A 24,937-nucleotide genomic window follows, 5' to 3' on the forward strand; every position below is an offset into this window, starting at 1 on the left:
TGAAATAGCAAACGGAACTATAGCGTCCATTCAGTCGTGGCCTAGGCAAAAGGGACTTCAGCTCGCGGAGCAGAAAACAGATTCAGTGCTCATATCCAGCAGGAAGAAGTTGGAGTCCGTCACATTAAAAATCGGCGACCACAACATCACTACGCTGCTAGCAGTTAAGTACCTGGGAATCATGATAGACAGGAGGATATTGTTCAAATTCCACCTCGAATACGTCAACGAAAGAGCATCGGCTACAGTAATAGCACTACCGCGGATAGCACGGCAGATTAGATGGAGCAATGCAACAAAGGTCCGCTGGACATATCGCTGCATTCCAGATTTGAAAAGCTGGATGACAAGGAAGCATGGTGAAGTCGATTTCTATCTGACACAATTTTTAGCAGGGCACGGATGCTTTAAAGCACAGCTGGGCAGCGTCTCTCCGGCGGGCGACTGCGCAGCGTATTCGCGTATACATACACGCTCTGCTTGGGAAGACAGCGAAAACTTCATTCAACCGCACGACTTGTTCGCACGCACCTTACAAAAATGCTCTGCTGAAGCTGCACACCTCTGCTTTAAAGCATACCTTCACCGATTCAAACACGAAACGACTTCTGTGGAGGTGACGCAATAGAAGACATCCACCACGTCTTTTTTGAGTGCGGGCGATTTAACAGCACCAGTGCAAACTTCGCAATATAGCTGGCATGAACTACACGCCTAGGTCACTCGTAGACACTATGCTACAAAGCAGCGAAAAATGAACCATAGCAATTGACGCTATAGCAGAGGCGATGAAGAGACTAAGGACCCCCTACGATGTAATGCTTGACGGTGATCCCGTGGGGTGAGGAGTTCGACGAAACAACGGGCTTGTCCTGGTTTCATAGGGCCACTTGAGAGTAGTGCGCTACCACAACGCTCTAAAAAAACACAATCATGTGAAAAATTATAGGGACACGATATTTTTACCAGTTTTGACATATTTTATTTTGTTTATTTTTTTTTTATAAAAACGCAGCTCATTGACTATCGAAAACCATATACATAAGTCTAAAGGCGTAAATTTGTGGAAAAATTAGAAAAACTCAAAACAAATTTTACTTGAAACCATGATAAAAATATAGTAAGGTAGAACCGCTGAGAGTCACTTTTAAAATTCTTGACGTTTCCAAACAATTTAATTTTTAAATTTACTCACAAACTCACACACACATTTTCATTTTCAATCTCAAGCAACAACAATTTCGAACAATTTCAATTTTTTATTTTCATTTTTATACGATTTTAAAATGTTGGCAAACTTCACAAAAAAAATCATGGCCGACAAATTGAGAGAACGGTTCTACCTTGCTATGTTTTTATCATGCTTGAAACTTGCCCTTTATTGAGCTAAAATTTAATGGGCTAGAAAACTGCATACTCTTGAATTTTTCTACAAAGTTTGCAACTTTTATAAAAATATAATAAACAATAACGAACAAAAGAAGGATTGTCAAAACTGGTGAAAATATCGAGTTTTTTTATTTTTCACAAGACTGTATGTATGTCTGGATAACCGATTTATTAATTTTTACCAAACTCGGTACGGTTCTTGCCCTGGTATGCTGAAATTTTTGAAATTGCACTAAAATTACGCTCACTTCCCACATATCGGCAAATTTCACGAAGTACGAAAACTGCGATATTTCAATAACAAAGGACCCCAATTTAAGCTAAGTTAATACTTAGAACAATCTCTTAACAAGATTTTCACCAATGAGTTCATGCAAGTCTAACTGAGCATATTACCGAAAATATTTAAAATTGTATAAAAGTAATTTACTGATACATAATGTTCGGTTTTGATCAAACTTATACTGTTTTATTTTTTAACCGACTTCATAAAAAGGAGAAGGTTATCAGGTTATCAATTCCTCGGAATACTTTTTTTTATGTATGTTACCCCACAACTTCGGACCATGCTAACCAATTTCTATAAATGGAGGGTGGAACCTCAGAGGTGGTCCCATACTAATTTGGTTTAGATCCGATAATTGAATCGTGAAGAAATAAACGGAATTGAAGCTGGTTTTGTTTAAAAATTACTTGTTCTTTTGTTAAATACTGTAACACCATGTTTGTTTACTAGATAGAGAGTATTCTTCTCATCAATCTCCTCTAATAATTGTAATTTTTTTTTTTTTTAATAAAGTAAAATTTTTTTACTGCGTATAGCGTATAACATAAAGTATTTATGAACGTATGTATGATTTAAGATTTTAGATATTTTTTTTAGTGCTGTTACTGAATAAAAATAACACAAATCCAATTCCCAAACCGTTGCACCGAACCGAAACCCCGGTTCAAAGCACAAAAACAACAAAAAAAAAGTTTTGGCGAACCAATCCAAAGGTGCAAAAACGGTTCGAACCGCTGAACCGAAGCAGCCAAATTTTTTATCCGGTTCGGTACTTACGGGGACTTACTAACTTTTTTAGAACTCAAAAAACACAATTAGCTACATACATATATTACGAAAACTGTTCAACTTACTTAATATCAGTTTTCATATTCGAATTCAGAGACAAATTTAATATGGGGAATGACAGTCAAAGGCCACAGCTAAACACTTTTTTAATTTGTAATCTAATATTTTTCCCCAACATAAAAGAAATGCACAACTGCAGGAGTTTAATTTTTAAATGTTTACATATATCTTTTCACATGTGCATATGCAGGGTACGAAAATAAACTATATTGTACGTTACTATTTCGTTTCGTTTATTACCNCTGTCCCTCCCATGATTGAATGAAGGTGACGTTAAAAAAAAAATATGAAAACAATTTGCTAATGTATTCTTTGGGACAATATCGCTTAAAACATATGAATAAATATTCCTGTACATTTATACACTGCCGGAACAAAGTATTGGCACAGCAAATTTTTCACAATATATGCAACAATTTTTATTGTAATATTTTTCCGCCAATTTTGTATAAAAATATGGTTCATTCACCAACAAAAAACATACAAATATAATTCCTAAACTTTGTGCAAAACTCGCGAAAATTCAGCAAATTTATCAGATTTTTTAGAATTTTTTCGAGTATGCAGTTTTGCAGCCCATTGAATTCTAGTAAAAAAATGCAAGTTCGGAGTTAGTCAAAAATAACGTTGATTTTTGAGAATTTTTTTGTTGAAGGTGTTTTGCATTTTTTTCCATATAAAGTATTTTCGAAAAAAAATTTTTGTATGGAAGACTGCGTGAAAAAAAAAAATCGGTAATTCCTAGCTACTTAAAACTTGCACTTTATTACAATAAAATTGATTGGGCTACAAATCTGCATACTCAAAAAAATTCTAATTNGCAAAACTCGCGAAAATTCAGCAAATTTATCAGATTTTTTAGAATTTTTTCGAGTATGCAGTTTTGCAGCCCATTGAATTCTAGTAAAAAAATGCAAGTTCGGAGTTAGTCAAAAATAACGTTGATTTTTGAGAATTTTTTTGTTGAAGGTGTTTTGCATTTTTTTCCATATAAAGTATTTTCGAAAAAAAATTTTTGTATGGAAGACTGCGTGAAAAAAAAAAATCGGTAATTCCTAGCTACTTAAAACTTGCACTTTATTACAATAAAATTGATTGGGCTACAAATCTGCATACTCAAAAAAATTCTAATTAAAATCTGATTAAAAAGTTGAAAATTTTGATGAAAATTTACTGAATTTTCGCGAGTTTTGCACAAAGCTTAGGCATACATATAAAACGTACCCTATGGTACAATTGTCACAAACAAAAAGCAAACGTTTCTCGTTGGGGAAAATGACAGTGAATCTTACAATTTGTTTCTCACTATGTACAAAACTGTACAAAGCCACAAATGATATGATGATCGATGAGCAAGTGGGAATTGTTTTGTACAGTTTATTTTCGTACTCTGTGCATATGTATGCATTAAAAACGCAACGTTTTAAATAACATGCTGTTGAATGACAAGAGGAAAGCTTGGCTCATGCTCCAAACTGTGATTGATTAGCACTTTTAGAATAAACATTTAAGCGTTAAACTAATGTAAAACAACTGAAAATTTAATTCTACTAAGCAGCACGGGAAATCTGGTGTTTCAATCCTTTAATGATTAATTACAATGGTGTCATATGTAATTTGAATATTTATTAAGGGCGCAATGGATAGGTGATGAAATTACTCTTCTGATTTTACTTTTGTTTTGATACAAAATGATATCAATAAAGCAAATGGTTCGGATAGCAGAAAAAATTCTTTTCGCGGACTGCTTCTATGCTAACTTGATTATCTCTACTTTATTCTTTATTCACATCCCACGCAACTATTTATTGATATGCACAACAGACCCAAGGTCGTAGTGCATATCCTCCATTATATCTTTGTTGATATCATTTTGACCAAACGCATTATGTGTACGTTTCTAAGAATATATGTATGTATGTATTTATAAATACTCGTATCAGTTACATACCTATTTTGGTAGCTGTAATACTTGGCATCACGGGGTATTGTGCAAAGTTGTTTTCCATAACAACATAGCACCTGTGGATTAAATGTGTATTTACGTCCACAACAGTAGCCCAAAGCTTGCATCACTGGGTCAATTTCTTGCTCAAACACTTCGGATAACTGCAAATAAATTTATATGAAATGAATGATAAGAACGGAGGTCACTCGGAATTTGTTTAGAGTATATGTTTCTTCCTTTTTTATATATTTTATTTTGTGAAACTTACTTTTGTGCAGTATCGGTAGACACGAGAGGTTTTTCGATTGTAGAGCCAAGCATTATCAAACATAAGCCAGACATCGTCGACGTACTCCCAGGGATCATTGTATTTCCCATTCATGAGATTGTTGCGTATGGTACCCAAGTCCATTGGCTTCTTAACAATGTCAAAATAATCTGGTATGCCAAGCATTTGCGGATCCACGGGACAACGGAAGGGCGCTGATTCCGGTTCATGTCGTATCAACTTATCTAAGGTTGGTAATAGCGCCTGTTTTAGCTCCTCGGGATTAAATACTGGAATAGAAATGTGAAAATGTGTTATTCACACATACAATACATTTATGTAATTTGTCTATAATTGGCCACACCTGACCTCAATACTTACCGCATTTCTTCTTTTTGTCGCCTGCGTTTGGCATAAGTGGTTCTGGTACTACTGGCTTTGTTTCTGACTTTATTTTAGTTTCGCCATCAGCAGCTGCCTTTGCCTCATCTTTACTATCTCCACCGCTGGCGTTTCCACTTCCGCCTACACCATTGGCACCGCCATTATCATCAGTATCCATTGGTTCGGCTTTTATTACAGCATCTCCATCTTCAGTCTTGATTTCAACCTTCACATTGGTGCCATCATTATTTACATTTTTGCCAACACCTGCGGATGATTGCGAGTCCATCTGGGAATTGTCTCCAGCGCCACCACTGCCATCTTCCATGTACTCTTTTTTGATATCATCTTCTTGCTTGATGGAATCTAGCTTGCCTTTAGAAGCGTTACCGCTCTCACCGCCAGAGTCCGCACTGGGTGAAGGTGGCGTTTCATCGTTAGCACGTGCCGCGGCTTCCAATGCGGCCATTTGCGATGACAGATTACTGCTAGAGGAAGGACGCGAACTCATCACAGTCGACGTCGAGGTAGTAGTGGCTGCTGCACTGGTACTGCTGCTGCTATTGCTATTGCCACCTTTACCCATCGATATTTGTTGTTGTTGCTGTTGCTGCTGCTGCGTCAGCGTTGCGCCATTGCTGCTGGTGTTGACGGCGGCACTCATTGGTGGCGCCGCAGACACTGGAGTGGTTGAGGAGGATGCTGTTGATGTTAGTGTAGTCAAAGTGCCACCTATGGACGAACCAACACCACTGGACGCTGCACTAACATTCACCGGCACCGATGTGCCAGATGTGGCCGACGCCGGGGATGCTGCCATAACGGGCGGTGTACTGCTTGCCCGCTCACTCAGTGGCTGCATAAGTGATGTTACGGATGGCGGATTGTTGGAAGGTGTACCTATTGGGCCATTTGATACGAAATTGGGTGACGGACTGGGCGCGGCCACCATACCACCAGTTGCAGGGCCCCCAGTTGTGGTGTTTATACCTACTGAACCTCCGCCGACTAACGATTCCAGACTGGTAGGTGTTGGCGGCATATTACCTACCGAACCGGCATTTTGTTTCTGTTGTTGCTGCTGCTGTTGTTGTTGTTGTTGCTGCTGTTGTTGCTGCTGTTGCTGCGACATTGGCGAAGGGAAGGGATTTTGCTGTTGCTGCTGTTGTTGTTGTTGCTGTTGCATCTGTGCGGCAGCATTGTTAAATGGTGATTGTGGCAATAACATGCCAGCTTGCTGTTGCTGCTGCTGTTGTTGTTGCTGCTGCTGAACTTGCTGTTGTTGCAAAAGCCGTTGCTTCATTAGTTCTGTTATTTGCTGTGGCGTTTGTGAGCCATTGCCGCTGTTTGCATTGATGAACTGTTGTTGTTGACCGGGGACAGGGCTTGTCAGTACATTGGCGACGCCACCAGCACCTGGCTGACCAGGTTGCATTCCCTGAACACCGAAAGGCGATAAAACTGGATTTTGCACGACCATATTCTGCTGTGAGGAGCTCGGCATTACTCCCATGCCATTGTTTGGACTGGGACCCGGAGGACCAACCAGTAAATTTCCTTGCTGCTGTTGTGGGAATTGCATGCGTTGCTGTTGCTGATGCAAGGCCAGTAAGTTGCCACCAGGCGAGTGATTGCGTATTCCTACCATATTCTGACCGGCCTGACCTGGCATCATACCCACGTTGCCGGGTGCTTGAGCTCTTAACTGTTGCTGCATCATGCCAGCAGCACCCATAGGAACACCCTGACCACCATTTCCACCCACAGGACTGATCATCGGTCGGATTTGAGTTTGCTGTGCCTGCGGGTGCCCAGGTGGCAGTTGTTGACCAACCGGCACGGCATTACTTGGCCCAGGCCCTTGGCCGGGACCTGCTCCAGCGCTACCAGATCCCTGTTGTTGCTGTTGCATTATTAACATTTGCTGCTCTTTTCGCTTGATGCGTTTCTCCTCTAATTCCTTTTGTATCTTGTAGATCTTCTCTGCGAGTAAGTGATAATATTCAGAACGTGACTTAGCTGCCTCATACATGTCCTTTTCGACTTTTTCGGCATAAGAAACTAGATTCGCCATACGTTTGTCCGCCATCGTCGTCGGATCTGATGTCGGAAAAATAGCTTGCACAAGTTTGTGAACGAGGTGTTTTCGCAGGTCGGCAGTCACTGATTCACGCCAGTCTCTTTCTTCGCTCCCAGCACTATTAGTTGCGCTGCCATTACCGCCTTGAGATGTTGTCGGTCCACCACCGGGTGCATTATTGCCGGAAGCACCTTGGACACCCACCATGCCACCAGCGCCGCCGCCTACACCCGGCCCAACTCCGGGGCCACCTACATTACTGTTACCACCGACACCTGGTCCACTTGTTGTTCCACTAACAGCCGTAGCATTGCCCATGGCGACATTGTGCGGTTGCAATTTCATTTTGGCCAATTCTTGAGCACTTACCAACTGTTTATTGGGTGGTGGCCCACTACCGGTCGCACCAACCATATCACCTGCGTTGCCAGGGCCACCACCACCCCCCAGTTGTGCATTGTTGAAAGTGGAATTGTTATTGAAGTTGTGAACGTTCACAGAGAGTGGAATGTTTGATTGCTGTTGTTGCTGCCCCGCATTTTGCTGACTTTGACCAGCATTGTTGGCGTTTGGACCGCCAATTAAGCCCGCCAACTGTGGATTGTTATTATGTGCGCCTCCACTGCCGCCCTGTAGAAGCACCTGCTGCTGCTGAGTACCACCATCTGGGCCGCCAGGTCCGCCAATCATCATGCTGTTGCCCAGAATTGTGTTCGGGTTCGAAACGCCAGTTACAACGCCACCGCTCGGTACGCCAACTGGTGCAGATATAACTCGCACGGCCGGTCCGCCTCCCGGCATGCGAATACCTTGCAACTGTTGCTGTGCATTCACCGCATTGTTTTGCAGCATATTAGGGCCTGGTCCTGCGTTGGAGACGCCGGCCTGCATACCCAGGCTGTCGAAACGTCGAATCTCTTGATTTGGATTCTGTGCATTCTGTTGTTGCATTTGTTGCGCAATCTCCGCGTTTGTCTTCATGCCAAGTTGCTGTTGATTTGGACCACCTGCCATACCCGATTGACCGCCCGGTCCGGAGACAATATTCGGTCCGCCAGCATTTTGCTGAGGCATTCCAGGATTCTGCGGTCCACCACCGCCAACAGCATTTCCGTCCGGTTGTTGTTGCTGTTGTTGCTTAACAATACCTTGTAAAGGCTGATTCGCGTTTGCGTTGGCGCTGCTTGCGTTGTTGTGGAAACTCTGTTGCTGCCGGAATGGAAAGCAAATAATACAATCCGAACGTGTGCAAGTCTTGTAATGCAGTAAAATTTGACGGGACGAGGTGCAATGTTGAACACTACATTCTTTACTCTGCTTGCAGTTCGCCATATGCGCTAGGACATCTTGCATGGACTTGCAATAGGGTACTATGCACTTTTCCCGATTCGGGTTGAGCGATTCGCGTCGATTGCACTTGTGCGCATGTAACAGAAGCACCAGCTGTTGTTGTATATGTTTCTTACGTTCCTCCGAAAGGTGTTGGCCGCCACCACCAGAACCACTACCTGCGGGTCCACCGCTTCCACCAGCAGCACCAGCACCAGCTTGTTGTGAAGTGCCCGGTTGTTGTGGCTGTTGTTGATGAAGTATTTGATTTTGTTGTGGGCCACCACCAGGCTGGGGCGCTCGCGGTCCCATGGTCGCTCCGCCCATTACGCCACCTTGTTGGTTCTGCTGCTGATTTGGACCCATTTGCTGCTGTTGTTGTTGCTGTGGGCCGCCCACTAAGCCGCCAGGTGCACCATCATTGCTCACTCCAGCCATTCCCATGGGAACACCAGGCCGATTGCCCTGTTGCATAGGGTGAACACCGGCACGCTGTGCCATTTGCTGTGCTAAAAGTTGTTGTTGTGGATTATTAGGATTTACGCTTAGTCCACCTTGTGGTCCACCAGGCCCTCCATAGTTTCCAACACCGCCAACCGCATTGCCGTAGGGGCCATTGGGTCCCACAGCAACATTGCCGCCAACCATGTTTGCCATTTGTCCTGGACCACCGTACGTAAGATTACCGTTCAACACATCTGATCGTTGAGCTGCACAGTGATTTGATCCCAAACAAATGAGTGTAAAATATAAGATTGTTAAGGGATTCTTTATTGGTAAAATCTAAAGGTTTTTTGCTACTTAAATATGTGCGTATTCATGGTGCAGAATAAATATATCGGGGACTTGATATATTCAATAGGTTAAATCTGCAATTTTCACAGAAACTAACCTAATATAAAAATCCACCCGAACCTTAACTGTCATCGACCTTGTTAAATCTTCTAACCTTATAGTATGTATGTATATCGCTTATGCGTAGAATTAACTATTCGTGTTTTTTACACGCATACGCATCTGCGCTTAAAATTTGTATGGAGCTGTAACCGACAAACTTTATGTGTGCTTATGAATAGTTGTCGATAAAATCAAAATTACTTGTTTTTAAATTGAAATTTTCGATGCGTTTTTTTACTACTTAAGCGTAGATGTATATGCGTGTAAAACAAAAAAAAAGAACACGCCTAATAAGGGCCACGCAAGTAGCGCAAGTGTTTGATATATCCTTCATCCTTTAAAAGTTAAGCATTTTGTAGCAAAAAATTTAATGATTACATCAAGTGGTTGTCAGCGCACAAACGATGAGACTGTCGTGTGTCTTTGGCGTCAGCATTGCCAATGTAATGTTTTTTAGTCTGTTCCACTACTCCTGGACACAGTAAGAAATTGTAAAAAATTACGCATGGCGAGGAATAACTGGTACACAGTTTATTTTTTAATTGAAGGGTATTTTATTGTTAATTTTCCATAGATTTTACTTTAATTTTATTAATTAGTTCTAAAATTGTATTCCTTATTTGCATTTGGGATATTCCACCGTCACGAATGGGACATTTGTACAGTAAAAATGTGCTTTCTTTTTTAAATTTACGCGTTAAGTGTTTGGCCGAGCTTCTCCCCCAATATGTCGTGTGCGTCTTGATTTTGTAACAAAAAACAGCTCAAAAATAACTAAAATATTCAAACTAAAGATTTCTCAGCACTCTTTTGTTTCGACTTTTCAAACAGGTGGCAAACCTTACGAAAAAATAAAAATTTATTGAACATCTATACGTCAAGCTCTTGTCACCTAATTTTTTTAAATTTAATGAACTGTGCAAACCTGATGTCATTAACAAAAAATGCATATTGAGTTATATATGCTATCGTATTCTGCAACTACTATTCCATGTGGGTGTGAAACTCCATCTCGCCAGCTAGGCTATTTAAAAAGTTATAGACGAAGATATTTTGGTTTCCCCATAAGGTTAACATTACAATCCAAATGTTTAAAATGTTTTTTCCCGAACTCAGTTTTTTCGACTTAGGCGGTTGTTGCTTATGACCACAGATTTATATGTAAGGTAATCATTTTAAAAAAGGTGGCAACCCCACTAAAAAAAATAAAAGCTTATTGCACATCCGGGGACCGTATCCTTTCACTTTGTACCTCATTTTTAGTCCAACTTAAGTCTTATAATTTTTTAGATAGATGGCAACCATATAGAAATTCTCTGGCCTAAAGATAATACCTCCATTAAAAAAAAAATTGACAAATCCGTTCATACGTTTTCGGACTAACGTGGTGAACAAATCCCAAATTTGCTTTATTCTATGTAAGGAGGATACATAGATTTCTTCGCTTAAAATGTTAAATTTTGGAAAAATTAGCAAAAATCTAATTATTATTAAGCAATTTTTTATTATTAGTTCGCGTCAGCACTTGTCAGCTTGCTAGTTCTATTTTTTTTAATACGCACTACAAATACATTAAATAACAACAAACAAACACACACACGATATGCACATTAACTAATTCTTATTAAAAATACCTTGACCTTGACTTTTCCATATCTAATTTTGTTTATTTGTATTAACGCAACCTTTCATCACAATTGACTAAAAATTTTGCACCAATTCTGACAAAATAACAGCTAATCATACACATGACTTTGAAAGCGCACTGAAAGCACAGGATTGAAACTTCAAATGTTATTTGGGAAATTTTCTTAGTTAAGATATGTACTCTTATATACATTACTGATATCAAGAATATATTGCTATAAAAATCTTGAATCTATGCCAAAAAAATCCAACTTCGGTCAGTGTGCATAGCAGAACATTTCTTTGTGTGTGCAACTAAAAAACCGACTGCCGACCGCCGTGCTTATTCATACCACCTTTTAAGCGATGGTAAACGAACCACCCCTGTTTGTACTTATGTATCTGTTGAATTATTAAACAGCCAAAAATTATTCATTTCACCCTGGTGACTTTTCTAAGGAACCTATTTTAGGAAGCTCTACTCTAAAGGATAAGTACTGGAATGTAGAGGAAATGCGTAGGCGAGAGACCTACAGAGAATAAATGAGTCGCTATCTTGTAGGGTAGTCAAACAGTACTTAAAGCTTTACACTCACATAGCATACATCTCTGAAAGAGGTAACCTAGCATTATAGAATATGGGCCTGTTCGAGGCACGTAATTAAAGCGGGAAAGCTCCTGTGAAACAGCGATGACTTTTACGGAATACTGCCTCGCGGTCTTACATGACAATACTAAAGTTTGACGCACTGGACCATTGTTCTAAACAATAGTTCATAAATGATCATGTACGCTTGACTATGGCGGTAAAAACCGTTTGCCCGAGTGAGTAAAATAATGATCGATATTTCTTTTTTATATGGAGAAAATGAGGGCCACCCTCAAGAAAAAAAAATTTCAAAAATCAATGGTAAGTCCTAGCTTCCTCAGACTTGTACTTTATTATACTAAAATTAAATGGGCTAAAAAACAGCATACTAAATTTTTTTCTAATGAGTCTAATTAAAAGGTGCAATATTTTAATTAAAATTTGCTAAATTTTCTTTGATTTTGCACAAGGTTTGGAACTCTTTTTTGGGGTTTATGTTGTAGAATTAACCATATTTTTATAAAAAATTTGCGTAAAATAAAATATTTAAAAAACGGTGCCCCGCATTGCAAAAAACTCCCTGTACCTAAACTTTATTGATAGACTATACATAAGCTTTTATTATAACTTTACTATGATTACTTCAAGTCAACAACTTTTTAGTACTCAACACGTACATAATTTTTTTTTTATTTGTATTAAAGCCAATCGCTAAATGCCTGTTTACTTTTTATAAATGGATTAATGAAATTTTTTTAATATACCTACATTGCGCACTTTGGTCTGCTTATATTACATTAACGTATGCAGTTTGATTTTTTTGAAAAAAGGAAGTATGTAATACTGGCAAAGTCAAAGTTGAAAAATACATGTTTTTTTGACATTTCAGCGTCAAATTTTCTTTGGTCAACTCTTTCGTCCTCATTTTTAAAGCGGAGCGAATCGTGAACTTAAAGTAAAACTACGAAAAACTGAATTCAATAGCCTGCTGACTTCCCTACACTTCTTGCCGACAAGCTCGACACGTATGACTTTCCACTCATATATTGGACAATTGTACTGAAAGGGTTAATATTAAAATTTTCGAAAGTAAACGTGTTTTTTCATTGTGCTAAATTGTAAAAATATAAAATTTCCGATAAGAATGTGAAAAATGGTCATTTTTGTTTAAGTATTAATGAATTACAGTGCATTTAAAGTTTTACGAGGCGTCGTTTACTTGTAGACCAGAATTGTCAAAATCGACAAAACCAAAGTAGCGGTATGTCGGACGGCGCCACTTTTGTTCGCTGCACCGTGGTAGAGTATATGGAAATAATCCGTTGGCTTAGTGTGCAAACGTGATAAGTCCACTTTTTTTAAATTTCTCAGGAGGGACAAAAAACCATTTACCTTTGCTTGTTGTTAATATTTTCCTAATCTGTAAATGCAGTTTTCTACCTTAGTTCATCTTGTTTCAGTGCCAATAATTGGCCAATTTCAAAACAAAGCTGTTGCAAACTTATATGGGCAAATCCTAGCGGTGCGGACGTTACGTTAGGACATTTCTTTTACTTTTTTGCCAAAAAATAAATTATAAGATAGCCTTTTTGGTGGTGTAAGAAAAGGTACACAGCAGTACTTATGAGAACAAAATAATGGAAATTTGTATTTGAATTAATGTCTGTGTAGTTTCCTTCGAAGTTTGTGTTCGGACGTTACTGAAAAGGGAAGTGATTTTTATATGACCATCAAATTCAACCGATTGGTGCAAATTGTAATATGTATATGGAGAACAAAGTCAAAAATAATACTTTGAAGAAAAAATAATGAAGTTAACAATATGTATTATAAAACAAAACTAAAGGTTGAATTAACTCTAAAACAATTGTATACGTGCGTTCGGGACGTTACGTTACGGACTTTACCCTTTTTGCCGGTAAATGATATTTGTCGGATTCGCTCATATGCTCTTTTGGGACTTACCCCATTTTCTCTTTATGACCTGTTTTAACTTTTTTTTTGTATTGTTAAAAGATTTAGTTGTTTATTTAAATATGTATTATTATTTTAAAATGAATAATAACCAAATACAAACTTATTGCATTGCTATAAACTAGAGTTGGGCACTTTAGTTCTTTTAAGTGAACCGTTCAGTTCAACTTTTCAAGAACGTCCTACTTCAGAATTTGATTTAAAAACACCCTGGGCCAAGGCACGCAAATACTGCAGCAGTAATGAAAATTTGCAATACAATTTATGCTATCTATGCACCATGCTAGACAGTATGCACCGTATCGTAAATACCCCTAATGAATTTTAAGCTGAGATGGTGTTTTCCAATAAAATTCTGAAATAAGGCGTTGTTCAACCAAATTCTGAAATAGGGCGTTCTTGAAGTTTTCTGAGATAGGGCGTTTTCGAAATGGCTGCTGAGATATATATATATTACATACAAAAGAAAAACTTTGGTAATTTCAATTTACATACATAAAAACGTACATAAATATGTCTTCGTATAAATAAATCACAAATAAACGAGTTCTTACAAAAAAACAACAACTTTAACAAATTCATGGAATATAAACCTACAGTGCCGGACAAAAGTATTGGCACAGAGAATTTTTCGCAATATATGCAAAGTTTTTATTCTAATTTATTTTCAATATTTTTTAATAAAAATATAGTTCGTACTTCACCAAAAAACAGAATCTCTAAACTTTGTGCAAAACTCAGGAAAATTTAATAAATAATTTGCAACTTTCTATTCATATTTTTTTAGAAAAAATCTAAATATGCAGTTTTATAGCCAATTAAATTTTGGTACAACAAAGTGCAAGTTTGAAGTATCGAAGGTGTTGCTCATTTTCTCCATACAATAAATAATTGTCGAACATACTTTGTATGGAAGAACCGGAGTGAAAAAAAATTGCCAAAAATCAAATCGATTGTTTAGCAAGCTTGCACTTTGTGATACTAAAATCAGATGAGCTATAAACCGTATACTTAGAATTAAAAAAAAAAAAATCTAAATAGAAAATTGCAAATTAGTATGCAAATTTATTGAATTTTCCTGATTTTTGCACAAAGTTTAGAGATTTAGTTTTTATGTTTTTTGGTGTAGGACGAACTATATTTTTGTAAAAAATTATCGAAAATAAATTAGAACAAAAAACTTTGCAGATATTGCGAAAAATTCAGTGCCAATACTTTTGTCCGGCACTGTATATACATATGCGATCAACTAATTAGCAACGAAATTCAAAATGATGTTGTTTGCAAACTATGTTTATTTATTTATTTTTGTCAATTTTCAATTAAAATATAATTCAATCTATAACAGAAACCATAATAATAAAAGTTTCAAAGTTTGCACAAATTGCAAAAAAATTAATCAAACTTAAAAAAATTGTCTTCAAAATTTTTAGTTAAATATTTAGAAAAATTTCGGGTATGCAGTTGTGTAGCCCATTAAATTTTAGACAGATAAAGTGGAAGTTTGAAGTTACCGTTGATTTTTTATTTTTTTTTTGTGGAGACTGAACTAAAGAATAGTTAAAATGGTTACCGAGACACACCTTTATAGTCATAAAGTGGGCGGTGCCACGCCCAATTTCTAAAAGTCTATAGAAGGTCTTAGTTCTTGTTAAGCGATTGTTGTAAGTATTCACTTGGAGTAAATAAGCGTCCTCAGTTATTGAAATATCAGTTTCTGTATTTCTGGAATTTACCGTTAGATATAAGGGGAGCGGGGGTCGTTTTGGTCCGATGTGAGCACTTAATAATCCCGACTTTAAAGATCCCAACAAGACATAATCCAGACAATTTTTAAAAATCCAGACAGGAAATAATACAGACATAACAAAATCCAGACCAAATAAAATACAGATAACACATTATTCAGACAAGACAAAATCCCGACAACTCAAAATCCCGACAAGACACAATTCAGACAAAAAAATTACAATGCGTCCGGCAATGGAATTGATAACTTATGCTTAAATATAAACGGTTACCACTCCCACATTTTTTCGCTCCTTCACTACAAGTGGCCTAACCTTCTTCCCTACAAAATCCTCGGCAACGATTTTACAAGGACGAAAGCTGCGTATTCCCGCCGATTGCAAACCAATTCCGACGGTGAATAACCGGAAAATTGTCGGATCTAGCTCTCGTTCGCGGCGCATACAACCGAAATTGCCAACAAAGTACAGAGCCGTAGCATAGTCCTCAATTCTCCAATTCGGCAGTACTTGGCCAAAGACAAAGAAACGGTGTTGCAAACATACAAGGCAATTGGCCGTCCGGTTCTAAATTATGTAGCGCCTGTCTGCTCGCCGGGGACAATTGGTTCGCAGTGGACGAAACTACAGACATGCCACAATACAACACCCCGGACAACCAAGGGATGCCCTCTGATGTCGCCAGAACATCACATCCACAGTGAAGTCGAAATTCTCCCAGTAAGGGGTAGAACATCATTCTCAGCAAGCGGTTCCTAGTAGGGTGCTACAGACATCAGCACTCGAACTTGCTTGAGCCGTCTTTCAATGATTCTGTATTTCGGTATTTTGTATATAGGGATTTCATTATACACCCTGGTCCGATTTTAATAATTTTCAACGAATTACTTTTCCGTATCAAGGTTATTAAGTGCACCGAATCTGGTAGAAATGGATAAATCGGTTACTGAGTTACACATCTGAGATCATAAGTGGGCGGCGCCACGCCTATTATCCAACAATTTTTAAACATCTAATTTTCTGCTAAGTCGTTATCGCAATCATCGATTTTAAGTGGATTCGTTTTAGTAGTTCTTGATCTATCGCGGTTTTCGTGTTTCTATAAATTATATGGTTATATGGCAGATGCGCGTAGCCATTGTCCAATTTCAAAGATTTTCAACAGATTTCTTAGCTAGACCCTAAGCAAGCCTCGTACCTAGTTTGGTAAGGGATGCAGCATTTCATCATAAGTGGGCGGGGTCGCGCCCATTTCCCAAAAATTTCATTATTATATTTTTTACCAAATCTGCGTCCAATATTTACTAAAATGTCGTAGTTCTTGCATTTTTCGAAAATACTTTTATAAGGAAATTGGACGTGGTTCGCCCATTTTCAATACCACCTACCTTGGATAAAGGGCAACCTACATCCAAAATTTCGTTGAGATATCTAAATTTTTGCTCGAGTTATCGTTTATATTTTTTTCTAGATTTTTTTTTTGGACTTAGCCCATTTGCATACCGCTGCATAACAACAAGTAAGAACGAAATTACGGTGACTTTTTTTGTTATAATAATGTATTTTGAGTTGTCCTATCTTAATGCATTAGAATCTCAATTTTCATAAAAAGTGGACTTAACACGTTTGCACACTAAGCCAAAGTATCCCTTTTCTCTTACAGTAAACTTTTGTGTTGTTGCCCACATGTTTTTCAAATAAGGCAGTTCGGAAAATGCGCTGACTGGGAAGTTAATACCTGTAATAATTGTACCATGGTACGAGCATTTTTTTCTTGAGAGTTTCTCGTTTAAGAAGTTTTGATAGAAGAAAATTTCTTTTCCATTTCTTGCGCGTCATTTTATGTCAATTTTTCACCCTTTAAGCGCGGCATTTAAAAAAAAAATTGACATTTGTAATTCGAGGTTGCGATATGTCGTTCATACAATTTTGTTCGCAACGTTGCCATTTCGCCAAAAATGCTATTTTGCGACGTTTCATGAAACGGTAGTTTTTAGCAACTATAAATGAATGAGCTATAAAAATAGACTCACAAAATTCTAACACTTCCGAAAAAATATTTGAAATTTGAATGAAAATTTGTTGCATTTTTCTTTACTTTTCTATAAAGTTTTAAGCGTGGGTTCTGCTGGAGAATGAACTGTATTTTAATTTAAAAAAAAAAATCAAATAAAATTCACAAAATGCATTTCACCACCAATTGTCTACTTTGCGTACTTTTCTACTACCATTTTCACCCCAAGGGAGTTCATTCCTCAGTTGGAAAGGCACGCTTCATGGCAACAACAACCTTCCCCTTTCTCCATCCTATGTAAATGCAACCTTTTATAACGGATTTGAAAACGCAGCTGTCATTACACTGTACAACATTTCCAATTTTTTTCTGGGGAATTGATGAAACCAAGTTTTTCGGATAGTTTAGATTTCATATAAAAAAGTTATTTCTTTCCAGGTTTGGCGATTTTAAGCGTTTTTTTTCAATTTGAAGTTTGTGGTGGCAGAGCAGCATTTGAAACAATTAAAAGTAATTTACATTAAAATTTTTATACCATCAAAAGCCTTTCTAGGGGTCTTGCGGTTTGCAACTTATATTTTCCAAAAAAGACCGCTGGGTGCGCTATGACGTAAAAAATATGGAAGGACCATGAAGGAAAACTGTAAAGTGTTTCTCAACAATGTTTCTAAACAATGTTCCTTCACGTTTTTTTTTTGGTCCTTTGTTTTTCATTTTATTCATAAACGACATCGGGTTATGCTTTTCAACTGCTAAGTTTCTTTTATACGCTGACGACTTAAAAATTTATTCAGTGAAAAAAAGCCCCAGTGACTCTTTTGCTCTTCAATCTGAGATTAACAAATTGCATATCTGGTGTTTAAAAAATCGATTGTGTCTTAATATTAAAAAATGCTATAAAATTACATTTGCCAAAGCCCCACAAGCATCTGAAAACTTCGTATCATATTTCCAACTCGCTTTTATCGCCGGTTAATGAAATTAAGGACCTTGGGATTTATTTCGACTCGAAGTTTTCGTTCCTTACGCATATAAACCGCGTTATCGCAAATGCATGTTCTGCATGCTAGCTTTTGTTCGTCGAATAACTAAAGATTTTCGGGATCCTTACACTTTTAAGACTTTATATTCTGCTTTTATCCGATCTAAGTCAGAGTATGGAGCATTCATTTGGAATCCATACCAGCAAATTCATATAAGTCGTTTGGAGTCTTTGCAAAAGGTTTTTATACGCTATGCCCTGCAAGTATTAAATTTTTCTGAAGCAAAACCCTTCTTACTACAGTCGATGTCAACTAATTAACTTGATGACACTTCGTAATGGAAGATTAGCTCTCTCAATGTCTTTCATGCTCGACATAATTTCCGGCAAAACTGATTGTCCTGCCTTGCTCGGAAGAGTTAAAATTAATGTTCGGAGTAGAAATCTACGAAGCACTGAATTATTTAACATTAGCTTTAGTAAAACAGTTTATAGCATGAACGCACCGACCAGAAGAACACTGGCCGTATTAAACCTTATCTCTTTCTTTACCAAGGACTACGTTCCGGAATATTATCTTTTCTCATTTTTGTAATAATCCAGCACACGCTTTTTAAACCATTTTTAATTTTAATTTCAATGTATGCAGTTTTCATAGTCTGTAATGAGCTCCAACTTATGTATAACTAATTAAATGAATACTAATTGTACCTATTACAATGATTACAATAATTAGATCTCTATTGCATTGAAAGCTCTTAAATTACTGATTTTTCAGTCTGTAGAAACGAATGTTTGCCTTTTCCTAGTTTTTCATTTTAGATTAATTTGGTAACTTTCTTATTAGTCTGTAAACATAATTTTTGTATTCATTGGGTAAATAAATAAATAAATAAATAAATAAAATTGAATGGGCTACAACAAAACTGTATATTCGAAAATTTTCTAAATATTCTTAACAAAAAGTTTACAATTTTTATGGATTTTTTTTTTAGGTTTGATTCATTTTCGCTAACTTTGGGCAAGCTTTAAATCTTTTAATAGTGTGGTTTCCGTTACACACCGAACTATGTATATATTTTAAATGAAAATTATTAAAAATAAATAAATAAGCATAAGTTGCAAACAACATCATTTTGAATTTAGCTACTATCTTATTGACCGCAACTGTAGTTTACTGCAGGTTACTGCACATCATCTTTCTTTATCATTAAGAAAAAAATTACATATGAGGTAACACCATTCAAAAGCTATTTTTTACAATTTATTTACGATGGAGGGAAGGTATTGTAGTATTAAAAAGAAAAATGTCGCCACTAGAACCGTCCTCCTGAGATGTTTTTGGTTTTCAGCTAATTGCATTCTGAAGGTGTGCTATAAAAAATGCAAGTAAAAATACTGGAAATTATTCAGGTAAGGCTGGCTGCCGATTTCATAAACCGTGCTTCGAGAAAACCCCCCTATAAAGAGCGCTTTGTTTGCAATTTGTCTTTCCATGTTCAACATAAGATTTGTTGTAATTGTCGATGTCTTAGCTGGACGACTATTTAAATCTAATTAACCAATTTAATAATCGTGTGAACAGTCACTAAAGGACTAATCGATTAACCGAATAATTTTAAAATCCTCTATAAAAAATGTTACATAACATAATCAAAATTGCAATTTCTGTAAGTAAAACTCCTCCACAAAGGCTTTTCAGGGTTTTCAGCATTTTATTCAGGTAATGTTTTCCATTTCCAGACAACAAATCGGTCAGGTACGGGCATAAATTTTAATTTATATGAAACTGAAATATGTTGTTTGTTGATCCAAATAATTAGCCCGTACTTTTTTTTTGGCTCGAACAAATTTTTTTAGTGAATTTCCACCATTTTTCACTAAAATTTTGGATATAATAATAATGAATAATAACCTTTCGTGTGAAAATTATTACCAATGTATGTAGTATGTATCTCAAAAATGTACTTGAAAAAATAAATAAAAAATCGTCTCCAAAGAAAAAGTGCTACTAAGGATTCACCTAGAAAGCGCTTATTTTCTTGTGAAAAAGTATGAAAGAAAAAAATATCGTTTTTGCATAATTTAACTTCGCAAAAATTTTCTTAAAAAAAATAAATCAAAAATTTATAAAACCAAAAACATTTACCAACATTTGATGAAAAAATTATTGAAATTCAATAATTTTTAACAAAGTTATGGGCATTTGCAAAAAAGTCCCCTGGTATCGAATTGTTATATAAAAACCAAAAGAGCTTATAAGCCGCTACAACATATTTCAGTTTCATCGGAATTAAAAATCATTCCCGTACCTGAGGGGTTGTCTTGAATTGGAAAGCATCAAGTTTTATTTTATTTTGAATTTTTACTTAATTTTTTGAGGGCTGAAATAATTATTCCACAATCAGGACAACGACTTTCAAAACATAATTTAATAAACATCACTGGCTCATATCGACTATTGATTTGAAGCAGAATTTTTAAATTGGTGCAGATATTACTATTAATTATGCCTACTACGGTATCCAACGGATCTAATCCGAATCGCATCATAAAAAGGGAACGTGGATGATAAGATCCGTTCGGATGGCACCCGTTGGATACCGTAATAGGCTTGATTATTATTACAGACAATATGACGTTTAAAAAAGAATCTCGAAAAACTATTAGTTTATATTACTTATCGTTTATACATTCTTGGTATTTTTCTTTTGTAATATCAATGTATTGCATGAAATAAACTTTTTAATTATTACTTAAGTTTCAAAACTTATCAATTTGATTAAATTTCAAAAAGCAATATTACGTTTTACACCGCAAGCAGTATCATATATTTTCACATAAATTCGTGTTCCCAAAAACTAATAAACACACGGGTCGAATCGTTGTGCGCTGAATGTACTAGATATGTTTAAAATTTGCATGATTTACATTATATAAAAAAGAAAACTTACCCATTTGTATATTTGGATTTTGCATTCGAGGACCACCTCCTGGACCAACACCAGGTCCATTAGCAGCCATTAAATGTGGACTGGGACCACGTAACATATGTTGTCCGACCATTCTGCCCATCATCGGTCCATTTTGTAGACCCTGTGGATGACCGGGTCCGCCACCTAAATGCATTCCTTGGTTAGGACCACCGACCGGACCCATATTTCCAACAGGTCCCACTCCGCCTGGCCCTGCGCTCATCATACCTCCAGCTCCAGCGCCTATTTGTTGTTTCAATGTGTTCACCATTCCCGCATTGCCGCCAAGACCCCCCAAATTACTATTGGTGATCACCATACCACCGATATTGCCTTGAGCAATTGTATTCATGCCTTAAGAGAAAAATATTTTTATTTTATTTTGAAGTGCATATAGTAAAACATTGTCACCAAAGTGAAATTCTATTATCCTATTTTCATAGTTTATTATCTACATGTTTCTGAATAATTAGATATAGTAAATAGTTTCAAATATATTTTAAAATGCTTATATGCTCCTTTTACTTTAAGCTTAAAATGAGAAGAGTGTAAAGTATTTTTTTCTACTTTCCTTTGTTTTAGATATTAAAAACGACAAATACTGTTTTTAAATATATGAGTTGAGATTTTCTCAATAAATATGTTTGCTTACTAAACCAATAAGTGGCTTTAAACTGATATAAGATTATATGATATATGAAAGTCTAATCGCTTACCGGGCATCGTATTCATTCCTTGAGCGCCATTATTAGAAATAGACATCGCCATCGAATTGACCATGCCCATTTGACCACCAACTACTTGCATGCCAGCTGCGTTTGGTGATTGCAAGTTAGGTGATTTACTACCCAATTGGTTCATTCCAGCTCCGCCCATAGGATTACCTATCATACCCATGTTCTTGTTACCCTGTAACGAGATGATATTATAATTTTTGCTGATGAAATCTGATAAGCATTAATATTACTTGTTGCTGCAATAATTGTTGCAGATGTTGATGATGTTGCATTTGACGTAAAGGATTACCGCCGACTTGATTGCCGCCCACACCAGTGGAATCTTCGCCGCCACCATTAATTTGCGGTCCACCTGGCCCAGGGCCTTGTGCAGGTGGTTTATTAGGACCGCCAACCACATTGACTCCAAGGCCAGATCCTGGACCGCCAGGTCCTCCACCGCTGCTAAGAGGATCTGGCCAATTGCTGTTACCAGTAACAAGTTCATCTGGCAGATCATCTTCCAAAACGGAGACGTAGTCCGCTGGAAAAAATAAAACAAATTAAAATATAATAAAACTTTTATACAGTTTTCAATTATCTTACTCGGATCCATTTTAGTCCGCTTTTGCGGAGGTTCATCCATATGATCTGCCATCATTCAGACGTCGTTGTTATGCTTCTTGTTTTGGTATTAAATAGCCTTATACGCGTATTATTATACGCACTTTTTCACTTGGTATAGGTATAGATGGGTTAGCTTATTTGCTGTTACAATTGTTATAAATTTTGCAATGAAAAGTCAAGTTTATTTGTAATAAGTTAATGATGAAAATAGATGAGTTTGACAAAGTTTGCAAACGCCGCTACATTTAGTGGGGGGACATAAGACTTTGCCACGAATTGTTTACTTATTTTCAAAACACCACCACTTTTCACTGTTGCAGATAGTTGCGCTGCACCAGGGGTGACATTAGAAGAAAGCTTTACAACTTTCCAAGCCTGGGTACCTTGCTTGATTCGGCTGGTTTCCTGAAGTTTTATTAGAAATGGCTGCACTCTTTGAAATCGCTTCCACGCAATTACAAAATTTTCCAACTGAATTAAAGTGTTTTTGCCGATTACGATTGAGTGCATTTTGTGTCAGAAGTCGCAAAGGTAGGCCGACCACTTTCGGCTTTTTATACCTTTTATTATAGTATACTTTCTATAGTTCTTCTCGCTTAAGGTGAATTGTTTGTGTTTCTTTTTTTTTTAGTTACTGATGTAAATTTGTAAGCTAACAAATTCCCAGTTCACATATATCTCGTTCGTTTGTTTATTGGCACTTGACACTTTCCTGCTTTTGCAGTGATCGTTCAATCACCATTTTAAACGCCGACGATTATAACCATCAACATCTTTCGAATCAAACATTGTTTTTCTTCGAGTACATGTTTTTTGCGCCTTTTTTTGCATTAATAAATTTTCCAACGATATTTAATTGCACATCAACTGTAAATGAAGTAGAAGAAAGATTTTAGAATTTTTATATATCTATTTAATTAGAATCATTGATTTCGTAATTATTTTCATGTCCATATGATTTAAATTCGGAAATTGGTCTATTTGTTTGTTTCGATGCTTGATGCAGTAAGAGAACATTGTGAGAGATGACTCCTTTGTTTAATTTTGCTTTTACGTACACTAATTTTTTATATTTTTAGTGTATTAATTTCGTAATTTTNATGATTTAAATTCGGAAATTGGTCTATTTGTTTGTTTCGATGCTTGATGCAGTAAGAGAACATAGTGAGAGTTGACCCTTTGTTTAATTTTGCTTTTACGTACACTAATTTTTTATATTTTTAGTGTATTAATTTCGTAATTTTACCAAGTTATTTTGTAAATATATGGCAGTGATCTCGCCCAATAAAATTTCCTCGAAATAATTAACTTAAAATGATCAGAGCTAAATGACAAACGGCAGATTTTCTCTTCGACTCGTTCACCTTTCTTTTCAGCCGACTGTCGACTGCCCGTTCACACTTTCGTGCCAATTATTCGTTCATTCCATCAAATAAGCGAACATTAATTTGTCGCTAGTTGAAGCGTATACATATGAACGCTATTTCATTTAATGCGGGAAGAGGACAAACATATTGGCGCCGATAACTCGTTGGTTTAACAAACCGCACTCATTCGTTTCTTTCTTAACCACTCGTTGCTTTTCTACTGACGGACTTTTGGCTCTGCAAGACTCGACTATATGCTAACTTGTTCCTTCACAAACCGAGCGATTCACTCACAAAACAGTGTACGGAACGCGAATTGTCAGTGTGTTTCTCGCACCTATACACTTGCATGGTGACCGCCTCGGCCAACGAGTGCGAGCAGTATTGGAAAAAGAAAGAAAAACAGACAAGCAATGACTGAAATTTTTTGTCGCTAGTTTTCACGTCGTATCGAAAATTTCTATTTGCAGAATTTTTGTTTTATACAATTTTTATGATTAGAAAAAATCGCAAAAATTTTTGGAAAAAAACCGAAATTACAGAAAAAAATGTATATTATTACAAAAAAAATTTGGACATTTCGCTCACTTTAGATATTTGTTGAAAACATTGTATTTTGCCGGGCAAACTTTTTTCAATTAAAGTTCGTTTTTTTTTATTATTTTGGTTTTTATCTATATAATTTTTACATTTCTCTTGGATTTTTGACAATTTTTCAAATTCTTTTCGCAACAATAAAACTAAAATTCAGTCGGTTTGCTCCGCAGCAGTAAAAACTCAACTGAATTCGCGAACGAGTAACGACAGAACTAGGAAGAAAGACTGAAATTTTAAGTCGAGTGCGATTTTAGGAGAGTCGGTGAACAGCGCGATGCAAATGTTGCCGGCC

The 24,937-nt window shown here is 36.7% G+C and overlaps 1 protein-coding gene across 4 annotated transcripts in view; it reads right to left on the reverse strand.

Annotated features, from left to right (window-relative positions):
* LOC108365014 (histone acetyltransferase p300-like) overlaps positions 1-24,859 on the reverse strand; it is a 41,872-nt gene extending 17,013 nt beyond the window's left edge. For 2 of the 4 annotated variants that reach the window (XM_017618919.1, XM_017618915.1), the window contains exons 1-8: positions 24,637-24,859; positions 22,661-23,548; positions 22,306-22,598; positions 22,055-22,247; positions 21,318-21,692; positions 5,122-9,243; positions 4,741-5,030; positions 4,476-4,633 (exon numbers count right to left, since the gene is read on the reverse strand). In XM_017618919.1, coding sequence (XP_017474408.1) covers positions 4,476-4,633; positions 4,741-5,030; positions 5,122-9,243; positions 21,318-21,692; positions 22,055-22,247; positions 22,306-22,598; positions 22,661-22,715 — 5,486 coding nt within the window. In that variant the 5' untranslated portion in view covers positions 22,716-23,548; positions 24,637-24,859. Of the gene's footprint in view, positions 1-4,475; positions 4,634-4,740; positions 5,031-5,121; positions 9,244-21,317; positions 21,693-22,054; positions 22,248-22,305; positions 22,599-22,660; positions 23,549-23,927; positions 24,457-24,636 lie in introns of those variants that run through there. The other 2 variants (XM_017618918.1, XM_017618916.1) reach the window with 2 other exon arrangements.
* Positions 24,860-24,937: the final 78 nt, after the last annotated feature.

This window comes from Rhagoletis zephyria, unplaced genomic scaffold, assembly GCF_001687245.7.
Source record: "Rhagoletis zephyria isolate East Lansing unplaced genomic scaffold, Rhagoletis_zephyria_1.1 Rzeph_scaffold_01748, whole genome shotgun sequence".
NCBI classification, from domain to species: Eukaryota; Metazoa; Arthropoda; class Insecta; order Diptera; family Tephritidae; genus Rhagoletis; species Rhagoletis zephyria.